The 24,649-nt window shown below is 51.3% G+C and overlaps 8 protein-coding genes across 8 annotated transcripts; 4 read left to right on the forward strand and 4 right to left on the reverse strand.

Moving 5' to 3' along the window:
* Nucleotides 1-210: 210 nt before the first annotated feature.
* COCSUDRAFT_41089 (hypothetical protein) lies at nucleotides 211-4,814 on the reverse strand (the record flags this gene model as incomplete). Its single annotated transcript, XM_005649285.1, has 11 exons — nucleotides 211-348; nucleotides 643-675; nucleotides 815-1,019; nucleotides 1,132-1,238; nucleotides 2,358-2,438; nucleotides 2,638-2,763; nucleotides 3,218-3,393; nucleotides 3,628-3,760; nucleotides 3,879-3,966; nucleotides 4,324-4,448; nucleotides 4,641-4,814. The coding sequence occupies 11 exons, from the start codon at nucleotides 4,812-4,814 to the stop codon at nucleotides 211-213; spliced, it is 1,386 nt and encodes a 461-aa protein (XP_005649342.1).
* A 755-nt stretch (nucleotides 4,815-5,569) lies between these two features.
* On the forward strand, nucleotides 5,570-8,402 carry COCSUDRAFT_65521 (WD40 repeat-like protein). Its single transcript, XM_005649286.1, has 8 exons — nucleotides 5,570-5,848; nucleotides 6,019-6,115; nucleotides 6,222-6,318; nucleotides 6,522-6,666; nucleotides 6,807-6,958; nucleotides 7,132-7,244; nucleotides 7,356-7,467; nucleotides 7,782-8,402. Exons 1-8 carry the CDS (start codon nucleotides 5,724-5,726, stop codon nucleotides 8,123-8,125), a joined length of 1,185 nt encoding a protein of 394 aa, XP_005649343.1. The 5' UTR covers nucleotides 5,570-5,723; the 3' UTR covers nucleotides 8,126-8,402.
* A 63-nt stretch (nucleotides 8,403-8,465) lies between these two features.
* Nucleotides 8,466-12,383, reverse strand: COCSUDRAFT_28369 (hypothetical protein). Its single transcript, XM_005649287.1, has 12 exons — nucleotides 12,280-12,383; nucleotides 11,976-12,023; nucleotides 11,822-11,862; nucleotides 11,607-11,687; nucleotides 10,557-11,333; nucleotides 10,407-10,481; nucleotides 10,206-10,327; nucleotides 9,983-10,117; nucleotides 9,747-9,880; nucleotides 9,562-9,628; nucleotides 9,255-9,374; nucleotides 8,466-8,979 (listed from the first exon to the last, which is right to left on the reverse strand). The coding sequence occupies exons 5-12, from the start codon at nucleotides 10,645-10,647 to the stop codon at nucleotides 8,752-8,754; spliced, it is 972 nt and encodes a 323-aa protein (XP_005649344.1). The 5' UTR covers nucleotides 10,648-11,333; nucleotides 11,607-11,687; nucleotides 11,822-11,862; nucleotides 11,976-12,023; nucleotides 12,280-12,383; the 3' UTR covers nucleotides 8,466-8,751.
* Nucleotides 12,384-12,995: 612 nt separating this feature from the next.
* Nucleotides 12,996-13,918, forward strand: COCSUDRAFT_32825 (hypothetical protein). Its single transcript, XM_005649288.1, has one exon. It carries the CDS (start codon nucleotides 13,049-13,051, stop codon nucleotides 13,214-13,216), a length of 168 nt encoding a protein of 55 aa, XP_005649345.1. The 5' UTR covers nucleotides 12,996-13,048; the 3' UTR covers nucleotides 13,217-13,918.
* Nucleotides 13,919-14,416: 498 nt separating this feature from the next.
* On the reverse strand, nucleotides 14,417-18,277 carry COCSUDRAFT_65523 (hypothetical protein; the record flags this gene model as incomplete). The annotated part of the gene is made up of 10 exons (XM_005649289.1): nucleotides 18,135-18,277; nucleotides 17,792-17,939; nucleotides 17,466-17,580; nucleotides 17,161-17,309; nucleotides 16,824-16,931; nucleotides 16,436-16,586; nucleotides 15,987-16,090; nucleotides 15,460-15,657; nucleotides 14,894-15,088; nucleotides 14,417-14,554 (listed from the first exon to the last, which is right to left on the reverse strand). The coding sequence occupies exons 3-10, from the start codon at nucleotides 17,548-17,550 to the stop codon at nucleotides 14,417-14,419; spliced, it is 1,128 nt and encodes a 375-aa protein (XP_005649346.1). The 5' UTR covers nucleotides 17,551-17,580; nucleotides 17,792-17,939; nucleotides 18,135-18,277.
* A 154-nt stretch (nucleotides 18,278-18,431) lies between these two features.
* On the forward strand, nucleotides 18,432-22,053 carry COCSUDRAFT_32826 (Diaminopimelate epimerase-like protein). Its single transcript, XM_005649290.1, has 6 exons — nucleotides 18,432-18,570; nucleotides 18,688-18,854; nucleotides 18,960-19,048; nucleotides 19,268-19,425; nucleotides 19,849-20,038; nucleotides 20,479-22,053. Exons 1-6 carry the CDS (start codon nucleotides 18,544-18,546, stop codon nucleotides 20,733-20,735), a joined length of 888 nt encoding a protein of 295 aa, XP_005649347.1. The 5' UTR covers nucleotides 18,432-18,543; the 3' UTR covers nucleotides 20,736-22,053.
* Nucleotides 22,054-22,089: 36 nt separating this feature from the next.
* COCSUDRAFT_53077 (hypothetical protein) lies at nucleotides 22,090-23,291 on the reverse strand. The gene is made up of 3 exons (XM_005649291.1): nucleotides 23,066-23,291; nucleotides 22,581-22,821; nucleotides 22,090-22,395 (listed from the first exon to the last, which is right to left on the reverse strand). Exons 1-3 carry the CDS (start codon nucleotides 23,275-23,277, stop codon nucleotides 22,258-22,260), a joined length of 591 nt encoding a protein of 196 aa, XP_005649348.1. The 5' UTR covers nucleotides 23,278-23,291; the 3' UTR covers nucleotides 22,090-22,257.
* A 174-nt stretch (nucleotides 23,292-23,465) lies between these two features.
* On the forward strand, nucleotides 23,466-24,505 carry COCSUDRAFT_62212 (hypothetical protein; the record flags this gene model as incomplete). The annotated part of the gene is made up of 3 exons (XM_005649292.1): nucleotides 23,466-23,542; nucleotides 23,989-24,080; nucleotides 24,432-24,505. 3 exons carry the CDS (start codon nucleotides 23,466-23,468, stop codon nucleotides 24,503-24,505), a joined length of 243 nt encoding a protein of 80 aa, XP_005649349.1.
* Nucleotides 24,506-24,649: the final 144 nt, after the last annotated feature.

Raw genomic sequence — 24,649 nt, forward strand, 5'->3', positions numbered from 1 at the left:
TCAGAAAAGTACTGGTCAACACAGAACCAAGACATCACAATCTGTGGAGAGCTTTGGGACTCTATCAAAGCTTATATTGCTGATGAGTATTGGGATTTGCAGCGAGCATAAAACAGTGCGGGCATGTTTGCTTGTGGAGTCAGCACAGATGATGAGTCATTGAAATGGTTGAGGCCAAGCCCCACTGGTAGTTTGGAGCCTCATAACAAGCTACATCCTGTAAACGCTTGGATCAAACGGTGGCGGATCATAGCCAGGCACTGTGTGCAGGTCAATCTCAGCATGCCCCTTCAAGGCAGATGTCCACCATAGCCCAATCATCTCCTTTTCCAATGTCACTATGACCACCTGCCTCGCACACGACACCCAGCATCAACGCAGCAGAATGCACTGGGAAGGCCTCGTTTCAGCTCAACGTTTTTTTGGGGTCCAGGACCTGAAAATTGACATGACAGTGGATGGGCTGCATGCACAGCAGAGGGATTGCATGCTCGCCTTGCAGGTTCCTTCAGTGATGAGCTCCCAGGTAGACCCATTGCCAAAGCTCTTCACAGCCTTGCGCAAGAGGCCCTCCACTCTCCTGCTGTCTCTAGCCCCTAGGCTGACTTGTATGTCCAGATACCTCTGCTCCCTCAAGCTCACCTTGATATCCCTCCCCTTCACAGCCATGGGCACCTGCAGCACGAAGGAGTACTTGCCCTGTTTGCCTGCCGCTGAACGGGTGAGTGCTTAGCATGCATTCAATCCAAACTTTTCAGCGCTCGCATGCAAGCATCTGTATGTCAGCACATGGGAGCCTGCAAGAAGAGCCCACCGCCAGCTGAAAGACCACTTCTCCCCTTGTCTGTGTCCACTTGTAGAGCCCACTGTCACAGCCGCCTTCGACGGCTTTCCGCCTTGTCAGGACACGGATTGGCTTGGACCACTCGCTCGCCCCTCTGATGTTCTGAGCGCGTCCTCTAATTTCATGCTCTGTGTACTCCTGAAGGCTCCCCACATCCACATCCGTGCTTGATCCCCTGCTGTAGCTGTCAAAATCTCAATCGTCAGTTTCCATCATGCATGGCGCCTGTCATGGGATCGTTGTGTTTTCATTGAAAGATAGGGAATCGGGAAACATGTAGTGCGTACCCAGCTGGCTTCCATGGACTGTTCTCGGGCATAAGAGTGCGTGTCTGGATCTCATACGACTCCACATTGAACTGAGATGATAGTTTGGGAAAGACTTTGACATCAACCTGCAGGTGACAGCAATTTGTGTTTAAGAGCACCTGTGGGGTCTACAGGAAAATTCTCATTGATGCGAAGCAGCAATGCAGTTTTCCTACCTTGTTGTATCTCGCGTCCCTTGCTAAGAGAGTGGGCGGATTGGGCTGTCTGCACAGGTGCAACACATAGATATTGCTCTGGATCCTTTTACAATCGATCATAACATTACATAGAAGACTTCGCGGAGCTGAATACAATTGGGAAGCAAATGACAACAATGAAATTGCCAATGTAACCTGTGCACCTGCTACACAGTCTCTGGGTGATGGGCAGTGTAGCGAAGAACAAGGTGGATCTTATGACGGAATATATCATGTAGAATAGATCGCTGAAAAGCTGCACAATCGTTGAGATAATTGAACTGTTTTCTTTGGCTGCCATGGATTTATATAAACTTAGCAAATCACATGAGACGTTGGCTCTCAGTGCAGAATCTGGTGGTACTGAAAGTGATTTTAGGGCTTCTTTCAAGCAGTGATATCGTTGAGCAATTGCATTCCTGGAAATTGACTCAGTTTGGAGTCCAATCACTGGACAGTTACAGCTTGCTGATGTCAGCAGCAGTTACAGGTGAAGCCAAATCAGGTGCTGCAGCTAATGCATTCAACCAGCAACAAATAGGACACTATTGGGTGAAATTTCCCAACAAAGAACATCTAGAATACATCAGCAGAGATTACAGCTTTTTCTGCAGAACTCTCTCCGCATGCGGAAGTTCATGATGTTCTCTGTGCACCTTGAGGTGTCGCTGCACTCCCCCTCCGGCTGCAGTGACATGCGATTGCCTTGAATGGTGAAGGAGACACAATCATCAACAGTATCATTGGTACATGCTACTGCTGCCAGGTGGCAAGGTGCGTCTGCAGACAAGCTGCAGATGAAGACTGCCACAAATCCCACCCTAGGGCCTTTATGAACCCGCCAAAACCAAGCAAGACCCAATCGACCTTGGGCACAATTTCACCGCCCCTAGCACCGCCGAAAGCAGATGGCAATCAAAGCAGCAATGAGCATGCTACCCTGCAGGTGCCGCTGCAGCACTGCAAGGCCAAGAGCTAGGGTTGAAGAGCGAAGGGTAGGCCGCTCACCAGGACATCAATGCATGTCAGGCCGGTATCTGCCCTAATCTCTTCCCATGCCTCCTGGAGCTCATCCACCAGCCTCGATGCCTGCAGATCATCACGTGCTGCATTCAAGTACACCTCAATCCGTACAAAAAAATTCCCAAGACGGGGCTGGCGGGGTGGCAGCTTGTCTGCAGATGCACATTGCCTCACCTCTGGCAGGAAAAGCGCGTCTCAAATATTTGGCCAAGACATAGAAATGCAAATTTGAAGGTCACGTCAGATGGGCACAATTGTGGCGCACCTTTGCACACTCCTGCTTAGCCTGTTCATGCTCGCCGCAGAGCTTGTTGTGGTGCAGCTCACAGAAGGCCATGTTCAAGGTGGCCACCACCTCAATGTTCAGCAGATTTCTGATCCGCTCCCCTCCCTGCAGCGCCAGCAGCGCATACAGTACATAAGTCAACTCTACACCGGCTTTTGAGACTAGTAGCGCATAAGATTTTCACCATCTGATGCTCCCAAACCTTTTAAGCTTTTGAAGGCAGATCGTGATTTGATTAAAGTACGCATTATATCATGTATCATTAACAATTCCTGATAGATTACATTCAGCTTGTGCGCAAACCCCGGTGGTAGTCTCATGTCCTGCATGTGGCATGTGCATTGCTTGCAAAGGTGATGTTGTCACCTTGCTACCATGGTCACATGATGCGAGTAATCTTGCTGGTGAATGTGAACATTATGCTAAATACAATGCACACACAGCGACGCAGCCCTTCCTACTTTGGCGCTTGCATGGACAGGTATGTATGCATTCTCTCTTCGCTCGATGTAGATCACCGCAACCTTTGATAAATACAGGGGCCGATCTTGAAGGATACCTTGCTGGTAAGCTTGGAAGGTGAAGGTGGGTGCGGGAAGAGGCCCTCCTGGCCGCCCTCCAGGTCCCAGGGAGGGCACTTCTCCGCCACAAAGTCCCTGTGCTTGTGCTTATCGAATGCCCAGTCAGAGCCGGGCACTGTTGCCTCCCAGGCATAGTGCAGCGCATTTGGCATCCCTGAAATAAGATTGCTATCAATTTTAGTTCACGCTATTTCTGCCAGAGGCAACTTGCGTCTGCAGACAAGCTGCAGATGAAGGCTACCAAATACCTACCCCTTATTGGACTCGCCAGATGGAATACCTAGGCTACAGCACTTGTGCACTTCTAAGCAAGGCGGTTTAGAACAGTTTGGCCGAGGCATTCATAGCTGCAGAGGTGCTGACATGGAAACACGGAGGATGGCCATACCATGGGGATGGTAATAACCCAGGTGGAAGACAGATGAATTTGAGGCTATGTGATGGACGCCCTCCTTTGCTGCACCCAGGGTGTATGCATGCATTTCTGCATACCAGACCCTGCGCTGCAGTGACTGCTTCGTCTGCAAGGCAGCACAAGAAGATTCAGTCCTTAAAAGACTTGCATCCTGCACCAATATTTGCTCAGTCTCAAATAATTGGAGCTGTTGCGTGTGGAGACCAGCAGAAAAAGGATCCCACCTCAACGATCTGTCCATTCCTCTGTATGCTTTGCAGGACTGGCAGTGTGTAGTCAAACCAGAGCGGCGCAATGCGTTCCAGATCATCCCTGCATGTGCCAGCAAACGTATTCCAGGTGTTACATTGCACTGGGCGTTGTGTGCAGATCTGCCACAGCTAAATCTGGGAAGGGCTGCTCGTGAGGCGCGCCTGTGCAGAAAGTAGAATTCGCCCACTTGATCCGCCAGCCTGCCCACCCCTGGGTAAGCATCCCAGTCGGCCCGAGGTGGGAGGTGTGGCAAGAGCTCCGGTGCCAAAAATGTGTTCAAGTCTTCCAAGTACCAACTGCACGCGATAGTCAAGGACTTATTGACGGCCTGCTTTTGGCATCAAGTCTAAAAAGTGGGTGTTTGCGCCAGGTGTTATGCATTGACGCGAGATGCAGAGCAGAGGAGAGGGTGCTCACATGTTTTCCGACGCTGCCGTGCCCTTCGCCACCTCAAAATTCGAGGGCAAGAAGGGCTTGTGAATGAGCATGTCTGAGTCAAGGACAAGGATGTACTCCTCTGGGGGCCTTGCCATCTCCATGAACTGCACAATTACACATCTTTGGCTTGAATTGCCAGAACACAGCATAGGTGCATGCAGCGCCCCTGCTCTGCATTTCTCGACAAGGTGGCACCATTTTCAGATGAGGCAGCAACCACAAGGTGCTGCAAGTGGCAAAAGACTTCCATGGCAGACTTGGGATCAGACCAAATTGGTACAAGGCATGGAAAGCACCTGTTTGATGGCCCAGGCTTTGTTGAAGAGAGGGTAGACCACATTTTCCACTTTCCAAATCCCTTCAGTCACCCAATTGGGTGTGAGATCTGAAGGCGGGGTCTCGGAAGGATCCTCTGCCCGACACGCAGCTATGCGCATCATGCGCCCTGGCTGCCCTGATCTACGGCACATCATACCCTCAGGACGCGGTGACGGTTTAGTATCAGCCTTACGCATACAAGATTGGCGCTGCTCTGTTGGATCATCTTGCAGCAACTACCTGATGAAGCTGTAGTACATGCCAAGGCTCTGCCAGTCTGCTGCAGTGCTACAACCAGTCATGAAGACAGTAAGCATATCGCTTCCCTTCTTCTGGGCATCTTGGTGACCACCTTTGCTTGCCAGCCTGATGCCAGCATGATCCCTTGCCGAGATCGGTGCTGCTGCTACCGCAATAGCAGCAATAAGTACAAAGAGTTCCTGCCTCATTTCTCGATGCTTGCGTGCAAATCAGGGCCCAAGTCCTTATCAGCATGGAGCTGCTACCAGACGTGGATTCTCAGGGCTTTAAATGTTATCGTTTCTGAATTTTCCATTGTGGAGGGAAAGATAGACTTCACTTCATCATCCTCACAGAGAACACCGTATTGACAGGCTGTGACAGTCTTCAAAGGTGATCAGTGTGTCGAAAGCTGAGCATAGAGAACACAACACCCAGGACACCCAGATATGAACAAAGTTTCGCTATGATCTTATAAGCGATGTTATAAGGCTCCCACCGATAAATTTAGCACTCTAGCTGGCCAGGAACCAGTTCGAAATCGTTTCTCGGCAGGTGCCAGCATGCTGTTATCACGTGCCCTTTGCAAGCCTTGATCGCTCCACGCCCTGCTTGGATTCTTGGCAAAAGCTTTGGCAGGAATAGATTGTTCGTCTGAATAGTCGGGAGACATTGCATCGCCAGCTAATTGTCTTGTCATAAGACGCGTATGCCACATCCTGCATTGAATCGACTGTAAGAAAAATAAGAGAATCATTGTGCTTTCCCTAGCACAGCTTCATTTTAAGAGTTCGCTGCCATACTTGTTGATACTAGAGCAGATGGGGAAGAAGAAGGCACAGTCGTCGAAGTATGGAGCACCTCTCTATTGTGCAGCATGGCCTCCAGGAGGCTACGTCTTGGTTGCTGGTGGCGGTGGAAAGAAGAGTAGCGGAATTCCAAACAAGTACGTGTCCCTTCATAAGCACAACAGATAGTCCGCCATGTCATTTTGCCCTATCATTCTACTTCCGGTCCTTTTCCGGTCTTTATACAGTGCAAATATTTTCCCAGGCTATATGAGCATCTACAAATGAGGCCGATGCCAACATGACGAAGCCTCTCGCCATTCTGCAGGATAGCTATTGTCCAGGTCTCGCAGGGCAAGCTAGGCGCTGAGGTTGACTCTGTGGCGACAAAGGAGGCACCTCTGCGCATGGCGCTGCATCCACAGGTCATTCCTAAGCACAAATTTTTCTGTCCTTTCATTAACAATGCAGTGGGTAGGCAACAGTGCAAGTGGTGTGTGGTCATTTGCATGAAATTTGTGGAATGTGCAGGGGACCTCGCTGGTGCTGGCACTTGGCACTGGGACGCTAGAGCGCTTCGATGTGGAGATTAGGCCGGAGGCTCCACCAGTGCTTCACCCGGCTGCAGGTGCAGCACTAGCCAATATCAATTCATAGTCAAGCCAAGCATTTGTGCCTCGTCTCCTTTTGAAAGAAAGGCCATACTGACAGACTAGAAACACGGCATGCCGCACAAGAAACAACCCATCAAAAGAGTTCTTCGATCCGAGTGAATGGAGAAGGAGAAGCTTGAATGGTGCAATTAAAGTATGTTGCATGCTGTGCGCGCAGGCAAGGAGAGGGAAAGATTGGCGGGGTTTGCGTCGGTGAAGTGCCTGGCATTCAGCAGTGACGGCCGCCTGCTGGCAATGGGAGGAGAGGATGGCTCAATCACTGTGCTGGACTACCTGACGCTGCGAGTGCTAGCTGACCTAAGGTAAGATTCTCTGTCCCCCTGAAGCTATGTACGAGTGTTCCTTGGAAAGTGCACAGCAAAAGCCTTTGTTTGGTCAGGCATTTGTCTCTGCCTAAGTGAGTACAGGAGGCGCCTGTATTTACAATGAATGATCATCGCAGGGGTGAAAATGGCCTGAGGGACGCAGTCAGAGACGTGGACTTCAGCCCGGCCCACAAAGACAAGGTGTTGGCAGCCACGTGCGAGGATGGCAGCTGCACCCTGTGGGCATGGGAGAAGCAGCTGCAGATAGCCTCCCTCGACCTGCCTCAAGGTTGGCCCTCAACATGGCCCATTTGTCCTGTCACATGCAAGCAATGATACCTTGTCCACTTGGGGCCACAAAAATTTGGAAGTTTTATTGTTGCCAGCCATTGGTACATCAGGGTTGGTGTGAGCATTTTTGGCAAGCGCAAGCTTGAGCAGGGGTTTCTATCATTCTTGCAGGGCTTGAGAAAGGAGGCGCCTTCAACAGGTGTAGATTTGCGCGAGACGGCAGTAACGCGCTCTTTGTCACTGTCAATCAGAGGGGAGAGGGACATCTCCTGCGCTGGGAGCAGGTTCTTTCCTTCATGCACAGTACCAGGATCCACTAAAATGAGAATTCTGTGTTGCGCTACCTCCTTGGTGCTGATCGCTGTCTCAGCGTGAGATGCAGTATGTTGATGCAGAACGAGGAAGGGGAGTTGCTATTGGAGAGGCAGGCCAAGGCGCACGCCGGCGCCTCAACCTCCTTTGACATCAGCCCATCAGGAGCTTATCTTGGATCTGCAACCTCAGAAGGTCGACCGCCATAGCTACTTGACTCAACTTTGTAGGCCACAGTGAGATCTAAAGCTCCAACAGGAAGAGAAGTTGCTGCGGCCAAACATGCACAGCAAGCTGCACGAAAGCCGGTGCTTATGCATCATCGAGCTCATGCGTATGCATGGCCGTAGTGGGTGTTTAATCATAGGGCGCTGCCTCATTCTAAGGGTTGAGAATCTTTTTGTAGCAGAGTCATTGCAGTTTCTGTGCAGGGCATTGTGATGTAAATACGGACCAGGTGCAGCTTGAATAGGAGTCTGTCAGCAGTCGGGCTTCAGGGAAATCGTCAGTGAGATTTCGCCCGTCTTTGTGTTTGGCAGGTGACGCAGGCGTTTTCAACAGCGCCACGCTGGCGCCAGTGAGCAGGACGAGGGCGGCGCACATGGTGTTCGCCACGGCGGTTGCCTTTGAAAGGGGCGACAGCGCTCTGCTGTCTGTCTCAGCCGACGCCAGCGCGCACCTCACCCCCATAGCTCCCTGGGGCCGCGGCATCTCCCTTGTAACCCTAATCCTGCTGCTATTAGTATTGCTGTTGGCGGCGCTGGCGGCTGTGTGGGCCTTGGGGCTGGATGTGAGGCTGCAGCAGACTCTGGAGCGCTTTGGGATCCGCCCGGGAAAGCACGGGGAGCTGTAGTGCTGCCGAATCCCCAGTCCTTGCTGTTGGCAAGAGTATCACTCATTGAGTTGGAACGCCAATTTGTTGCCTAGTTGAGCTTTTCAGGCCCTGCCTGGTGGACTGTCTCGCCTTTGACACCACCGACGGGGATGTAGATGTCCGGACAGCGGTTTATAAATAGGAAATAACTGTTGACTAATTATTATTGCTCAGTGTGACAGTCACCTGCGGTGCAAACAGAGCCTGCTGTATACAATAGTAGGGAAGCGCTGGCTTATCAAACCTGTCAACAAGCAAAGCGACGAATTGATTGTACAGACCACCTAATTTAATCCCAATCACCTCGATGTTGCAAGCAGAGCGTATGCAATGTCTTACACTGGCATTCACCAGAACAAATGCGCATCTTCAGAGATCTCCAGAGCAGGCACTAGTGGCACTTGTACCCAGTACAGAGTAACACGAGAACAGCACGCAAACACACAAAGCAACCAAATAAACCATTATTGCACAGGCCTTTCTGCAGCGTACAAATGCCAACACGGTAATGACAACAGTGTATATATCGGTGCATCTTGCTGCCATGGTGGCACCATCATGTTACAAAATCATCTCCATACAAAACAATCATCGACAGCAGTCCGTCAGTAGAAGGTGGTCTGCGTTCGGTGATGTGGGGGGGCTGTTTCCCTCTCCTTTTCCCCTGTCTCCCACAGAAACCAGTCCAGCTGCACGCTGTGGGGCACAACACAGCCATCCTTGCTTGACCTCTCCTGCAGAGCGCGCTTCAGCGCCTCCACTGCCTCGATGGTGCACGCCCTGATTTCTACCTCCTCCTTACTGCCAGCTGCCAACTCCTCACCACCTTCCACCTGATGACATCAACACACAAGATGAATGCTATGAATAGATAGACAACAACAAAAAATCCTGTCGCAAAAATTGCCATCTGCATGTGAGATCATCTGCACGCAATTCGGCACATGCAAGGCTCTGTTCCAAGTCTGACAAATTACGTCACAGCTGTTAAGACCTTTCTTGGCAGTCTCGGATTAGAATGCCACCCTTGGCATGTCTTTTACCCATGCACAATTCTAAACCGACAGTCTGGGTCTTTTTGTCTCATTACAACATCACAACGGCGTACTTTGTGGGCGAGCTGGTCCGAGTAGACCAGGATGCCCATCTGGCGCAGCACGACTGGCACCCGGTAGTCTGCAAACATTGTCAGCTGTGATATGTCCTCAAACCTCCCCAGGCCCTGGCCCTGCATGCGAATTTGAATGAGACCGAGAGTGCTAGCATGCAACATGCTAAAAGGTGGCCCTCATGATATCCAACTGCTCATTCCATGCTTGCAACCAGGTAACAAATTATGACATACGGTATGCAAGAACTGTGGCCCCACAGACATGTGATGCATGAAACTTGAGCAGCAGATGGGTGGGACGGACTTGGAAGGCTCCCCAAACATCCCCAACAAATATCTGAGCCCTCTTGAGAAACCACACCTCGCGGCCCCTGCGTTGACACTCCATGCTGTTGGCAGCTGAGAAAGATTGAGTCTGTGCCAGAAACACCCATGACGCAAGTACTCTTTCTTGGGCCAGCAATTTATTTTTATATGTCGTTAACTCACTTGTACACTGTGCAGTCCCGAAAGCCTGGGAAGGTTTCTGTGACAATGTCAACAAGCCGTGCCGCAGACCCTTGCGCTTGGGCAATGAGCCGCTCCGGCCGTCCATCAAAGCAAGCCAGCAACTGCTGACCCACCTGCATCCACTCACGAGCGCATCTTATGCACCGGCACTGAAGAACCATGTAATGACCTCGCAATGTTTGCTGACATGGAGAATAGGTGCAGCTCAGAACCACCTCTCTCAGGAGGCCTGCCCGTGTGTCTTGTGCCGGCATGGGTTTTCTCAGTGAGAGAAGCTCCTGCAGTTGGCTGCCAGTGATGCATGCCAGCCTGCCAGCATCCAAAGCTTTCTTGTCACGCAATAGGGCCTCCTGCAGTCCACCATTGCCTGGTCAAAACCAAAGTTAGCCAGAATGAGGCGCCACTGTGCACTGTGTGGTGCGTGCAACAAATGCACACCTTCAGACCTCTCGCCAGATGCTCATATTCAAGCCCAGGCTGAGGCCAGAAACAGCAATTGATCGCATCCATGCAGAGCAGGTATAAGATAGTCAGGGGTCCTTTGTCGATGTAGTGCAGATCTGCACGTGATGATCAGCTCAGAACAAAGGAATTGAGAAAGCCAAAACACTCCACGGTGAATGTCTGCAATCATCTGACCTGAGTTGAAGGCCCTTAGAGAAGTCAATTGCTCGAGTTGTTCGGTACCAATCGCGTATGCTGCATTCCATGCCTCTACAAGCATGCATGTGTTAGACACCTTTCTTGTGGGCGCGTTACGTGAATCTGAATCGAGAGACATAAACATACCTTGTGAATTTATGTGAACTTCTTCTGCAATCCTCGAGACAAACGCGGAGCTTTCCTTGACTCTGGTCGTCAGATCGGTGAATCTGGCCATTGGGACTGGTGGTTGTAAAAATTTCCCTCATCCAGTGTGATTAATACTCAGTATTGTGCAAAGAACTCTACATGTGTCCCATTGACATTGAACGTTTGGGTGGTTGCCACATTTCATTCTTGGGTTTCTTTGCAAGTCAGGTATTAACACTACCCATCAAGAATACTGAAAGCTAACAGAGACAGGATCTCATCTGTTGACGTCAGGTTGTACTTTAGATTGCTGTTGATTATTGTGGATACATTGATCAAGGATGGCTAGTCACCCTGAACGAATTGAGACTCTGGAATGCAATGCCAGCTGGCCTAATAAGCTTGCCATCATAAACACAAGGCACCCATTCAGACACCCTACTGCCCTGCCCTACCAACTGCTATCCTGCACTGGGACAGACCTCTTAGGTTAGAGAACCAGACATGTATGCTGAAATAGACAAACCAACTCAACACATTCAAAAAGACATGACACAACTCGATGCAACAAAATCCTTCGGCGTTTTGGCAAGATCATTCATCAAAGGCTTGCAAGCGCCTTTCAGGCAGGCATGGCTGCACGCGCCACTCACGCTAACGTTGTATAAAATTGGATGTCCAGCAAAACTGCACAGGCATGCGGACATGCTGCACAAACTTGTTCATGCTCCTTGTGAATATGCTCCCGAGCATTATTCTTTGGGATTCCAGTACCTGCAACATCCAATGAGATGCCTTACTGATGCCGCATGCCAGAGCAATTACACAAATAAGTGTCGTTCGGCATCACTTCGCACAAGCATGCAGCGCAGTGACATGAAGGCAATCTGCCTCTCCGAGTGTGAGACCCACACAAAAATACAGGAAATGGTATGCTGACATCAAATTTGCTTTAAAGCAGCGCCAAAATAAAGGAGGAAAGGCTACCTCGCAGTGTTAGAGGAACATGTGACACAATAAAACACTTTCTACAGAAATGAAAGTCACCTTCAAGGGTGCCGCATGGTGCCTTAGCGCACAACTGGCCCTGCACCCTCCGTTGCAGTGGCAGGGCAGCCGCACATACACCTGAGAATATCACAGAACCATCATTTGCTGATGTCCACAGCACTGATGTCCTGAAGCACGCAGCTGCTGTGCTCAGGGGCAAGAGGATCTGGCAGGAAAGAGTATCAATGTAAAGGAAGACTCAGAAGTCTCACCTGCATGGGCAGCACAGGACCACCACAAGGGCATCCACAACCTGCGTGTAACAGAATCACTTCAGATGGATCAAGAATTGCAAATGTACGGCAGAAGAACAGTTTTCAGAAGTACTGGTGCCAGCTGCTGGCAGCTACCCAGAATCGTACATACCAGCTGAAGAGCCCGGCAGGGACAGCAGACGAGGTCGTTGCAGAAACCCTGCAAATAATCACGACCATTTTCTGAGCACGAGATTGCTCTGCTTCTTAACTTCAGAATATACTGACAGTCAAAGATGATACTCGGCAGACCATTCGCCCACCAGGCAAGGGGCAGCGTGCCCAGCATTTCAATCCGGAAACAATTATTCGTAAGGTTCAATTTCATAGGCATGGACGCCAATGAGGACCAAAGGAGTCTTGCACGTTCTACTGGGATGAGCAACAGTGTTTGTCGCGAAGTATGTGCAACTTACCATTTTAACTTGCTCTGGCGAGATGTGCTGTCGTTAGCTTTCGATAGAAAAGTTTGATAAGCTTTTGAATTCTGAGCAAAGAGATTGGATTGAACTTGCAGGACTGTCCAAGGAATCACAGCCAGATCGGTAAGAAGCGGGGTAGAAGGTGTGGTATTATCACCGGCAGCTTCCCAGGGAAGGAAGCTTCCTTAAGGTGGCTACTCCTGTTCCCCTCTTCACATGCAAAGGAAGAAGCCATTGGTACCTCTCTGATGGACAAGAGGCTCCTGGTTTAGGTTTTCGCCCACTATCGAGCACATGTCTTACATTATAAATTTACATTCTCTTATATAGTGTATCATGTTGACCCGCAGGTTGAATTGCATGCAGACGTCTCCGAGAAGTTGAGTCAAACGTTCGCTGATCAGCATCATGAATTGAAAACAACGTGCAGCGTTGAGCTTGCCTGACGGCCAGTGCTTATTCAAGAGGCCCGGGCCCGGGCATAATAGGTTTTCATCTTTGTATAAGGAGCTCCTTATCTCGAGACAAAGAAAGACAACTTTCGCCCAGTGGGTGCCCCGGTCTCAGAGTATCTGTGGCGATGAGACCAACCTGATCGGCATCCACCTGCTCAGCAAAGATTGAACAAACATTTGATCATGATGTCATGCATCTGTCATGAAGACAGCGCTAGCGGAGCAATTGCCTGCGACACGTCGGAGCATGCCGCTGCGGTGCAGATAAGCGTTACAAATTTGAATGAAATAAGAATTGATCACAAATCATGGTTCGCCAAAGCAGGCACACCCTAGGCAGGCAGAACACTAAGGCACCAAAGAAAAAGAAGAGTCCAATAAAGAGGGAAGGTCAAGGCAAGCCAACACCGCCTGAACTCAAACACCCTGCAGGATCACATGGAATGACCAAACAGTGCACATGTCTGGCAATCTAAATTTCCAAAACAAGCACATAGGCCTTGCAATACTCCAGTAGAAAGCTGCTTGCAGGCGCAATTCCTCAACAGCATCTTTCACAAGCCGAAAGATGAATGTGTTCAGGAAAAAATGTCATGTCCTGCTTTCTAATAAATGTATGTAGGAGCTCTCATATCTGCATACTGCGTTTTTGACACACAACCGTGTTATCTGATGGGGAAAATCGCCCCAGAACACCTCCTGGCAATACATCTACCAGTGAAAAACACTCTCATGACCTCTTCCACTTCCTTCCACTAATCGGGTCCTGAACTGCCTGCTGTCCCATGCAAAAAAAGGGCTCTCACAAAAGCCTTCTTAGTCACAAGCATTTCAGCCGCTGTGCATGGCACAGCAGTGACGGCGTCTAGCTTCCTTTTTTGGCTCCTTTTTGGCTCAATCCAACTGCTACAAACCCAGTGTGCTGCTGCAGCGTCAGACAGGAAGACAGCAGGATGATCAGTTCTCAGAAATGGCAGACTTCTACTTCACGAACTTTTATCACTTCCAGGCTTCAAGCTTAAGGCTGCTGAGACAGCCGATTATGCTCTGTGAGCCCTCCATCCTACCTCAATGCACGCACCACAAACAAAGCAAGCTCTGAGCAGCAAAGATCAAGAAAACTTGGGTTTTGTCCGGACGCAATGCGTTGACTTGCTGTGAGCACAACATGAAGGTTCAGGCCATTTGAACAGTCAACCCCTGATAATCACTCTTCACAACCCCACAGCCTTGCTCACCCAGTGGGCTGCTGCCTCAGAAGCCGCGATAGAGGGAGACTCATGCCTTGCAGCGACCACGGCCGGCCCATTGCTGGGCATTCCGTACACCAGAGTCCCATTTGCAGCAGCAATCAGCTACTCGTCTCAGCACCGGCAATGGCCTTCATGCATGAGACATTCAAAAAGGGTGTCTCCCTGACAGCACATCGGCTCCCTCCGCCCCACACTCATCACCCCTGACAAGCCTGCAGGCCGCGAGCCCCCAGACACCCAATCACACCGTTATTGCAGGCCGTGGATGCCGTCATGCTTAGTCATGTGCCCGGCTGGCGACGCATGGCAGCGGCGGCCGTGGATGCCGTCATGCTTAGTCACGGGCCCGGCTGCCAACAAAGACCGTGATAATGTCATCATTAGTCACGCGCCTGGCTGGCGGCGACAGGTGGCGGCGCTGGCTCAGGCCTTGAGCTGGCGGCGCGCGACCGGGAGGTCGTCGTCGGAGTCCAGTCGCGCGCGCAGCTCCTCGGCCTTGCGCTCCTTGTAGGCCGCCACTGCGGTGACTGCCACCCGGCACTCCTTGTGGCGCTCGTTCTCCTGCAGATGACAGGAATGTGGACTTCACTTGCTGACCGTGACTTGCGAGGAAAGCATGATAAGGCAATCTATGTAAGGCTCACCATGCACACTGTCGTTCAGCCCACCGGCAGTTTTGCAAGTCGGCCTCTTGCAGTTGGCACAGGGAGCACACGAAACCTTCAATCTCAAGCTTGGTAGAGCGCGAAGGAGCCCGGAATAGATTAGGAGGAAATAGACGCAAGACATACAAGGCAGTGCAGGCACCTTGTAGGGAGGAATAGCTGCCAGGCAGTGTACATACAGTGCTAGTGACATAGAAAGACACCTCGAGATGAAGTAATGGAGCAGAGCGCTCACCTTGCAGTAGGGAGTGGATGCCAGCTGGACTTGGTGGGCGATGTCACGGGGAGGCATGCGCTTGAGCAGCTTGCCAAAGATGGCGTTGGCATACTCAAAGCTCTTCACAAACTCGGCCTCGCACTCCTTGTAATTGCCCTCCTTGTTCTGCCTCGTGCACAGCTGGCAGCCGCTGAAGTGGTTGATGAAGTTCACCTGCGCGCAATACAAATCGCTCTCACGGAATAACACAATGTTTCCAGAAATTACCATGATTGGTTCGGAGAAGCAGGTCAATGCTTGTCCAATGCTGATGTGAGAGTGCACTATTCTGCTCAGGCAGTGCCTCCAAACTCCACTGCATTGTGCAAGCCAGCTCACATTGTAACCCAAAATGCCTGCACGTGTGTCCCCTTGCATCGCAGGTGGCCATTTGCTGAGTCTCGAGTCTTTATAGTCTTTGTTCCTTGCATAACAAACAATAGATGGTAATGTGCAGGCTGCAATGCACCTATGCTTTTGTGTGGTCCATCCTTCTTGCCGCATGCCTTCTTGCTGTCATTGGCAGGGCGGCACATGTAACTCACCTTCTTGTCATCTGAAGAGAGGTCGCCGGACTGCAGCAGGTCCTTCCAGTAGCAGTTGAGGCAGTACTGCTTGTTCACCAGCATCACGTGCGAGCTGTGCTGCTTCCAGGCCGTCTTCATGACGTACACAAACGCATTCTGATCCCTCAGCCCGCTGTCGTAGGCATACCCTGGTGCCGTCAGCTCCTTCTTCAGGATCTGCACAATAGCACACTACCTCACCCCCCAGATCTGCTGAATCAAAGTTGCAATTCCCTCCTACTCTGCTGCCATTTCAAATGAACTCTTCTGCATGTCTGCTATGCGCTGACAAAGAATTAAAGCTGTCGGATTCTGCTACCATCTGGTAGCCAGGAGCCCAGTTGCTGATGCTCCAAGATGTCTCACCGTACATAACTCTGTCCAATGATGGAAGAGGGACAGGTTAGCACAAGTATTTGCTCATGCTCATTTTAGATGTTTGGGAGGGTTGTATACAAATGGGCGCTCATGTTTGTGTGTTTTATGCAGGACTTCATTTTTCGCACCTCGCCCAGCTCTGGCTCAGGTATCCTGCCAAGAGTAGCCACCTGCTCCAAAAACTCCTCCATCCAGGGAGTCCTCCGGAACAGCATCACCCCAGAGTTCATGCCTGCGCACAGCGGCCCAACCATTAGCTTGGAATATCCAAGTTAGGCGGCACAGTCAGCGCTGCCAGCATCAGCGGATGAGTCAGCGCCGCGTCAGCATTATTTCTGCAATTATTGCAGAGGCGCTAGTGAGAAGCACTTGGCCGTGTGACAAATGCATCAAATTGGACAGAATTGTGCGCCCTTCCTTGAGATGACCAGACAATCTTTCCCCGCCCTTACCCATCACCAGCTGTGCTGCTTCCAGCATGACATCTTGAGCATAGTACAAGTGCCTGGTGACATGAGAGATAAGATGGCTAGTGAGCAGCATACAAGTCTGCAGGCCCGCAAAAATGAGCACACACCTGATTTTCCGTCCCCTGCCAGCAGCGCGGTCTCGTTGCCCCAGATGACGAGGTCCTTGCCGGCAAATTTGTTGAGGGGCAGCTGGAAGGTGGGGTTGATGATCATGGTGTCACTGTCAATCCACATGAACCACTCCGTCTCCGGGTATTCCTGCAGCGCCAGCCACTCACATCGCATCTAGCACTGGGCTGCCTGTGAGGTTTTATCCTATCTTTCAACCAGCGCTATCAAGCTAGAGCTCTGATGACATTGCACCAACAAATCAAAGCATGCCACCTCCTTGTATAACTTCTATCCATGGATAGGGGACAATGTAGCCGCAAATCAAAGTGCAAAGGGACTAGATAAGTACACCGTCAAAATGGCAGGGTGTCGAGAGGGGCTCACATGGTAGGCCTTGAGGAGCCAGCCCACTTTGTTCCACATGTTGTCCAGCGAAGGGTCGGCCAGATTCGTGGCCGCAATCACTTTGTAATTGTGCAGCCTTCCATAGTCCTGCACAACTGAAACAGTTCAAGTACGTTTGCGGGGCTGGATATTGAGCGGATGGTTTAAGAGGTGGTGTGCACAGCTCAGCTTGCCAAACACAAGCAATCCATCACTCACATTCCCTGCTGCACTCTGCTGCATTGGCAAGGAATTGTATTGCCAGGTTGCAGGCATGGTAGCCATCTCCTTAAGCAAGAAGGACTGTCAAAGGGTGGCCGAGGCATGAGAGTCCAACCTGTTTGTTGACAACTGACATGAAGTTGAGGTGGTCCCCTTGTGGGTAGATGCAGGACTTGCTGTGGATGGCCGTGATTATGAGCATGTCCGCCGCTTTCTGAGAGGTGAACATGCTTGATCCCAGACCAAACTTCCCAAGTTGCCGCGCTGCAGGCAAAATTGAATGCTGTCAGACATGGCACTCAGAGCTTCCCACAGCGACTTGAGAGGAACCAGCGCTTCGTAGGTCAGGCGGCACGCATGCAAAGCGTCTCTGGTCGCTCGAGAAGGCTGCAGTCATGTAGAGATCGTAAAAGGTCTCACCCGTGCCCTCGAAGACCATGTAACACAGCCCTGAGTAGAAGGCAGTAGCAACTACCACCTCGAACATCCGCAGAACTGGAACCATCTTGTGCTGACCGACCTCCCTCCACTAGGCCTGCAAACCAGAGGGGCAAAGGAATTCTAGATCGTCTTTGACATTGTTGATAAGCGCAGACTGCAAGATCATGCTTGTCATGGCAACTTTATCTGGCAGCAATAAGATGGCAGACTGCAACGCTGAACAGTCGCGCCACTGAAAAGAAGCAAGAACTTTGCAGTGAACGGAAGGCACGAGTGTAATAAAGCTTAGATTTTGGTGAAAATACCTCACTCAGGACGAGTCGACGTGACTTAGCGTCAACAACTGATCTTGCCAGTAAATCGCATGGGAAGTTCTACAACCGCAACCTTGCACCGTCTTTGCACAGCCCCTTCGCCTGTGATTGCGAACCCACCAAAGTTTCGCAGCCCAATCTGCAATCAGCATCCCTATCAGAGTGAGTATTCGTACACGCACAGTCTCGGATAGAGAGCGTCGGGCTGACTGTAAACGATCACCACACGACGCTTTAATTCTCGCGATGCTTGGATTTAGAGTAATTGAACTTCCATCTGGTACATATAAATACATCGTAGCTCTGCCAGACATGTAGTTCATATCAGTCTTACCTGGACGCAGTAAAAGTAGGCAACGACTCAGGCAAAGACCTAAATCCTGATCTGTGGTAAGACTTTGTGTAGTGCGGCGGGACCCCTAGTCTCGATGTTGTGTGCAGACTTTGTCTTGCTTGTTTCTGGAGTCTAGGCACGCTACACAGCAATATAGCTTCTCGAATATTGTTCCGCACTTGTGCGTTGAACAGCTGGCTGGTTAGGGAAAGTCCGCGACCCTTTCACGTGGGGTCGGCCGGAACCCTCAACTGCGCGCAGCTTCCGTATGTTACGCGAAGGGCTTGAATGGGTGGTGATGCCATCGTCGCATGAATTGGCCTTGCAACATCGGTACAGTATACGGAAGACAGCTTCCTGGGAAGTTATTGAGCTTGGGCACTGGGCAAATCGCCAAGTCCCACTCCTCATGGCCAGCTCGATTCCTCTGTACCAGGTAATTACCCCGTGATGCTGTGATCTGGGATATTCAGATGTCATGCAACACTATAACTCACGTTCTTGATGACCAAGAAGGGTAGTTGGTATCTGACAGAATTTCACACGCCCACAGGTCGATGCCTTCAGTCAAGATCGGTTTCATGGAAATTCGGCTGCTGTATGCATCCTGACGGATCCATCAAATGCATTTGTGGATGATGCGACCATGGCCAAGATAGCCAACGAGATGAACTTATCTGAGACAGCGTTCTTGGAGCCCTCAGTTTCTGGCGAAAAGGGGTGAGGCTCTCTCCAAACGGCAACAAATGGGTCATAACTGTCCTGGGAAGTGCCTCCACGAGCTTGCATATTGGCTATGTCAGAAGCAGCCTGGACACTGCGCAGGCGCTTCAAGCTCAGATGGTTCACACCCAGTGTTGAGGTGGATTTGTGCGGCCATGCCACAGTCGCCACTGCAGCCGCCCTGATCCAAGGTGCGCGCCTAAGCAGAGAATGCATCTACCGTGTAGCCATACTCATTCACCTTGCAGCGTAAAAGGCACAATTTTGCCCCTCCTGCTGCGACAAGCCTGCCAGGAAAGGAACCCAGAAGGGCTCCAAACTCAAGAGATATTTTTTCGTTGTCATTGTGGGGCAACAAGTGACTATAAGGATTGCTTGTCATTGTCGACGGTGAGAGTTGCTGTGGTCAGGTGAGGGGCTGCAAGCGGACGTGCTGCAATTTGAGACAAGGAGCGGCACGCTCACAGTGAGGCACCGCGAAGATGGGCAGTACCACTTGAGCGTGCCCAGTTACCCGCCGGCAGACGACTTCCCAGGCTCCCCCGAACACAGAATTGCCATTCTTCAGGCAAGCTGCTTGTCATCACTTTTTGCATGTTGCAAAGTGCGGATCTGATATTATAAGAGGGGTCACAATGAAACAGATGACAATTTCTGCGTCAGCGCTTCTGCTGCTGTGACAACACCCTCTGCATGCGGACCCTCAGAATGCCATGAGATCAGCTTCAGTGTCACAAGTGCCAGTTCATCAAGAGGCCTTCACAATGGCACTTCATGTCAGCCCCGGCTGGCGGGACCCGGTACAAATACTGAGCACGTGCCCATGGTTGATTGGGTGTGGCGAGTCCAACAAGGGGAAGATTTTGGCAGCCTTCACCTGCAGCTTGCTGCATACGCACCTTGCCTCTGGCAGGACCATCGTGTAACAATGAAAGTAATAGTGCATCAGCATAGGTGAAGAGAGCAGGCCACAGCGAGCGTTGTTGCGCAGGCGGTGTTTGGAGCCGGCAATGTGGACATGGCGGCCAGCCTGCATTACAGCAGCAAGCTGCGCTACTTAATGGCCGTGTGCCGGGATGGCACCACACGCGAGCAGCTGCAGTCCCTGGCGCCCGATTTCAGGTCCCTTAAAGAGGCGTGCCAGGGCAGCGGAGTCTTTGCCATCATGGTCACGGCTGCAGGTGGGCCATGTGTGATGCTTTGTGCCCTGGCCTGTCAGACAAATATCTGGCCATCCGGTGATCTTGTAAGTCCTGAACTCATGGACGGAAGAAGTGCAGCCTCTGGACAGATAGATAGATCACATATTTTCATCATTGTAAGACAGTGTATGTCCTGGTGTATGTCCTGCTCGTCGGTACGTGCCTGCATCCTTGTGATCAGGAAGGCAGGTTGCCTATGCGCGCATGTCTGTCTTCTGCTGCGTCCACACCGATGTTACAAAGATGGGCCGGGGAGTGTTTATATTGTCGATGCACGCCTCTTTGAACAACGGCAGCCCTTCCTACCCACTTGGCGCTCCCACTGCCTTGCATTTTGGCTGTCTCCCTCTCTTTACACATAATGCCCAAAGAGTAGCTTGCCCCGTGCATGTGCTTATGGCGCCGCTGCTGCTGTGCAGACCCGAGCGGGGAGCACGATCTGCTGCTGCGCTTTTTCGCGCCGATGGCCGGCATCGATGAGGACCCCGTAACGGGCTCAGCCTACGCCGTGGCGGGACCATTCTGGGCGCAGCGCCTGAACAGGCGGCGGCTGTGCGCGCGGCAGTGCTCCCCCCGGGGCGGTGACATAACAGTGACGCCGGAGGCCGAGCCGGGGCGCGTCGACGTCGCCGGGGCCGCCGTGATTGTCTCTAAGGGCGTTCTCTACCTCGACTGAGCGGGAATGACATTGCTTGCACCTTGAGGCTGGCTTCTCCTGTCTTGATGGCATAGTACTCCTTGCAAAGCTGATGGGAACAAAGCCATGTCCACGCAGTTGGACAGTAGACTCTTGGAGAGGCACTAAGAGTCTGCCTGCGTACCATGCAAAGTGCACTGCATTGGCAATTGGCAATGTGCAGGACACTGTACTATCGGAGTTGTGAAAAAGACATGCAAGCAAACGTTCTGATGATAGACAAATTACCGGAGTGCTGCTGACCAGGGAATTCAGGGAGTGAACTGTTGAACAGTCGAGTTCCTGTCAAAAGCACAGTTCTGTCAATGCTTAGGAGTCCCCTGTGCTGACGCTCTAACGAAGTGATGAAGCATGGGAGAGTAACAATCGTGCAGCTGACAGTTGTCCATGCCTCCTGTCCAGCATTAAGGCTGTCCCATCTGGTCACCTCCATCAGCACATTGTAGCCAGTGCGTCTTTGTTTGGATGATCTATACCGAATGCAATGTTGTAATGGGTGCTTTGCGCTACCTTGGTTTAATGGCATGCACTGATTGAAAGCAGTGATGCCTACAGGTAAACCGCTGTTCAGTACGTACTATAGTCTACTTCACAGATACTAGCTAGTTCAAAGATTCTTCAGAAGAATATGGTATTTTGCTCGGAGTGTATTTACATCTTTTGATATGGCCCATCCCGAATCATCACAGCCAAATGTCTGCATGCCAAAAGATGTTGATAAATTAGTTTAATCGTCCAAAGGCACACACACTTGGATACTATGCCACGTCAAGCACGATGGCAAATCTCTTCCAGTCAAACATCACTGGATCCGAAGACACTGTGCAAATAATTATTTCTCTCACACTCAATTTAGCAGCCTGCGTCTAAATGTGTACCGACACACCCAGGGCATTCATCATGCCTGACATAGATGTTCAGGAGAGATGTCTGGGGTATGTCGGGCTAGAAATCACATACAACACAAGCAAATCAGCACACCGTACATCCTCACCATTGATGTGCAGTGCTGAACATCAACATAGGAGGTGAACAATGGGCTGCACACGACCCCACTTCACTCCCCTTCCATGGGGCACATTCAAAATTGGAAGGGGAGGTGCGGCTCAAGTGCTACACTTGCCAATGCACAATTTCGGAAGCTTTCAGCGCCAACAATTTTGTGGCCACCGATGTAGAATCTGCTCCAAAATCCGTGTCCACATACACGCACAACAGACTGCTCGAAGCTTTGCCCTTCGAAACATCAGTCGTAATCTTTCTACAAAATTGTAGGCGATACCCAATGCCAATGCAGAAGGAAGAGCAATGCGGCCACTTCTTGCTCAAGGGTGACGGGCAACCTCTGCCCCGCAAACCTTTGCTCGCATGCCTTGCAACGCGGCATGGAAGCCACAAATAACAATTTGAATTGCGCGACCTGTGTCGTCTGTTCCTGCCTCTCACTCTCTCTCTCTCTCATGCCTGCGTCTGTCTAGGTGGGATACCAATGCTGTACAGTTCAGCTCCCTGTCGCATAGCTGATGGAGAAATCTGCGCAGTCTGGCTCGATGAACCCCGTCTGCCGCATGATTGCGTTCCTGAACCTCACGGCTTCCAGGCCTGCCAGCTTGCGCCCCTTGCCCTCCATGACAGATCCCTGCGAGTGATGACTATTGTCAGACCAATGTTCCAGATCCTTATGGACCACTTAATGTAGTCAGAGAAATGTCTTGCTGTATATATTTTGAGTCAACCCCACGTTTCCAGATGAGCACCCTCATTTTGCTATCTCCTTGCCACAGCGCTCAATAAAAGGCTTAGTAAAATATGCTGAAAACTCACTGGGCGGAAGGTGCTGCGGACGCTGACACCCAAGCCCGTGGGATCTACAGGCAGGCTGCTGGCCAGGATGTCCTGCTGCGACACCAGCTCGTGGGGAGGCACAAACCCCTTGCTCTGAATGGCCAAGCGCGTCTGTGGCTTCTTTAGCTGCGGCATCCTGTCTAAGTGGTCAGGCAGCACTATAGTCATGAGCCGTGGGGTCTTGGCAAGCGATGCTGGCCTGTCCCTCTTCTTGGTGGCCCTGCAAGAGAGACAACGAGGTTCGATCACCTCCCAGTATAAAGTGGCCCAGAACGCCTTGACACTGAGGCGAAGCCATGTCGTATACCAGATCTGGATACATTAGCCAACACATCTGTCCTGATAACTGGAGCGGGTCACCAGGAGTTTTCTGCCTTGTGCGCCACCCAACACAACGCCAACATTGCTTGCCGCGCAAAGTGAGACTGACAAAAAAAACCATCGTAGCCCTGCCAAGTTCTCACCCGACAGTCTGAAAGCTTGGTTGCTGAAGTATGCCGGATGGAAGCGCTGCTCCTTCCTCTGGGGTTCCGTCCTCCCTGTTGGCACGCAGGGCGGCAGACAGCGCCGAGGTGACGGCGCTGACCGCGTCAGACTCGGCTCGGCTGTCGAGGCCGAACAGAAGCTCTCCTTCGCTGAGTTCGGCGGAGGGCCTGAGCTCTATCATGGCGCCCATCTACAAGGCGGCAGTACAATCCTATCTTGGGGAAGTGAAGCTCGTGGTCACAGCAGAAGCCTCTCAGCTTTTGCGCAGGAGACGATCTCAGAGCCTGCCAATGCGATGCACGGCACGTCAGGGGAGATCCAGGAGCTCAAGATGTATGACCTACTTTTGTGTACCGGGACTGACATTCTGAGCCGTTCATGTTAAAGATTCTTGCCGCCACCTCAGCCGGGGAGGCCGTAGCTGCCGGGAAGGGCGCCACCGTCAGCAGCGGGGGGTCCCCATTTCTGCCTGACCAGCCTTGGATTTGATCTCAAGGACGGGCAGACGAGGTTCACAAGCTTGCTCCATTGAAAGATCTCAGTCAGTTACGGTGAAGTTGGCGACCGGCACGCATGTCAGGTCCTGGGCGAAGTTGTAAGAGAGGACAGGACAGATCCATACTGTGGAAAACGGCGGAACGTCTGGCACACGGCAACGGCTTGCAGGCCCTGTAGATTCAGTAGCGGTGCATGATCTTTTCATGCGTCTCTAATGCTAACCGTTCAAGAGATAGTGCCTGATCTTTCAATTTCTCAGATGACAGCTAAACATCGCATCACGGCAGCAGAGACGGGCAACGTATTCTTGTCGAGTCAAATTACTTAATATCTGTCAAAACAACCGCACCATGGTACAGCAAATCTGTGACTCCGATCCTTCACAAACGCGATGCCTGCGCAGGTGCCTGACGCCGCACTGCAAAGCTGCAAAGCCACCGGATGAGGGCAGAATCGAGGATGGAGGTGCACCAGATGACGCAAAATTCATCAAAGGTACGACAAAACTCCAGGGACCATTCTTGCCAGCAAGCTAAAGCTTGAGCAGCACCATCATGGTCCGGTGTGCAGGGCAAAGCGATGTACAAGATGTGCAGAGCGGCATGACGAACAACGCCTGCTGAAACCCCCATGGATATATGGGGAGAGTGCCGCAGCATTGCGGGCCCGCATGATCAAGGTATCATTGTGCAATGATGCCGAGTCATTTTGCTGGACCGCTTATGCCAGTCAATATCACATCAACCAAACCCCTCAAGGCAGCCAAGGCAGCATAAACATAATGATCGTATTCAGCTGTTTAATATGCAGAGCAATGTGGATGGGAGAGATATCTACTACTTCCAGAGCACAGGGAATATACCGAGCATCTGACAATGGAGCAGTGTGACGAGATCCTGCGCAAGCACGATGAGGAATAGAAGGAGGTTGAGGCACTCAACACAAAGGTGAGCGCCAGCAATACTGACTGCCTGCTTTGGTCAGAAGCGCATGTGTGCCTCAATGACTGTACGTGCTAGATGTTGTCTGCTTAATACCTTGCTTATCCACGCTACCGTGACGGT

This window comes from Coccomyxa subellipsoidea (genome assembly GCF_000258705.1).
Source record: "Coccomyxa subellipsoidea C-169, whole genome shotgun sequence".
In the NCBI taxonomy this organism is placed as follows: Eukaryota; Viridiplantae; Chlorophyta; class Trebouxiophyceae; family Coccomyxaceae; genus Coccomyxa; species Coccomyxa subellipsoidea.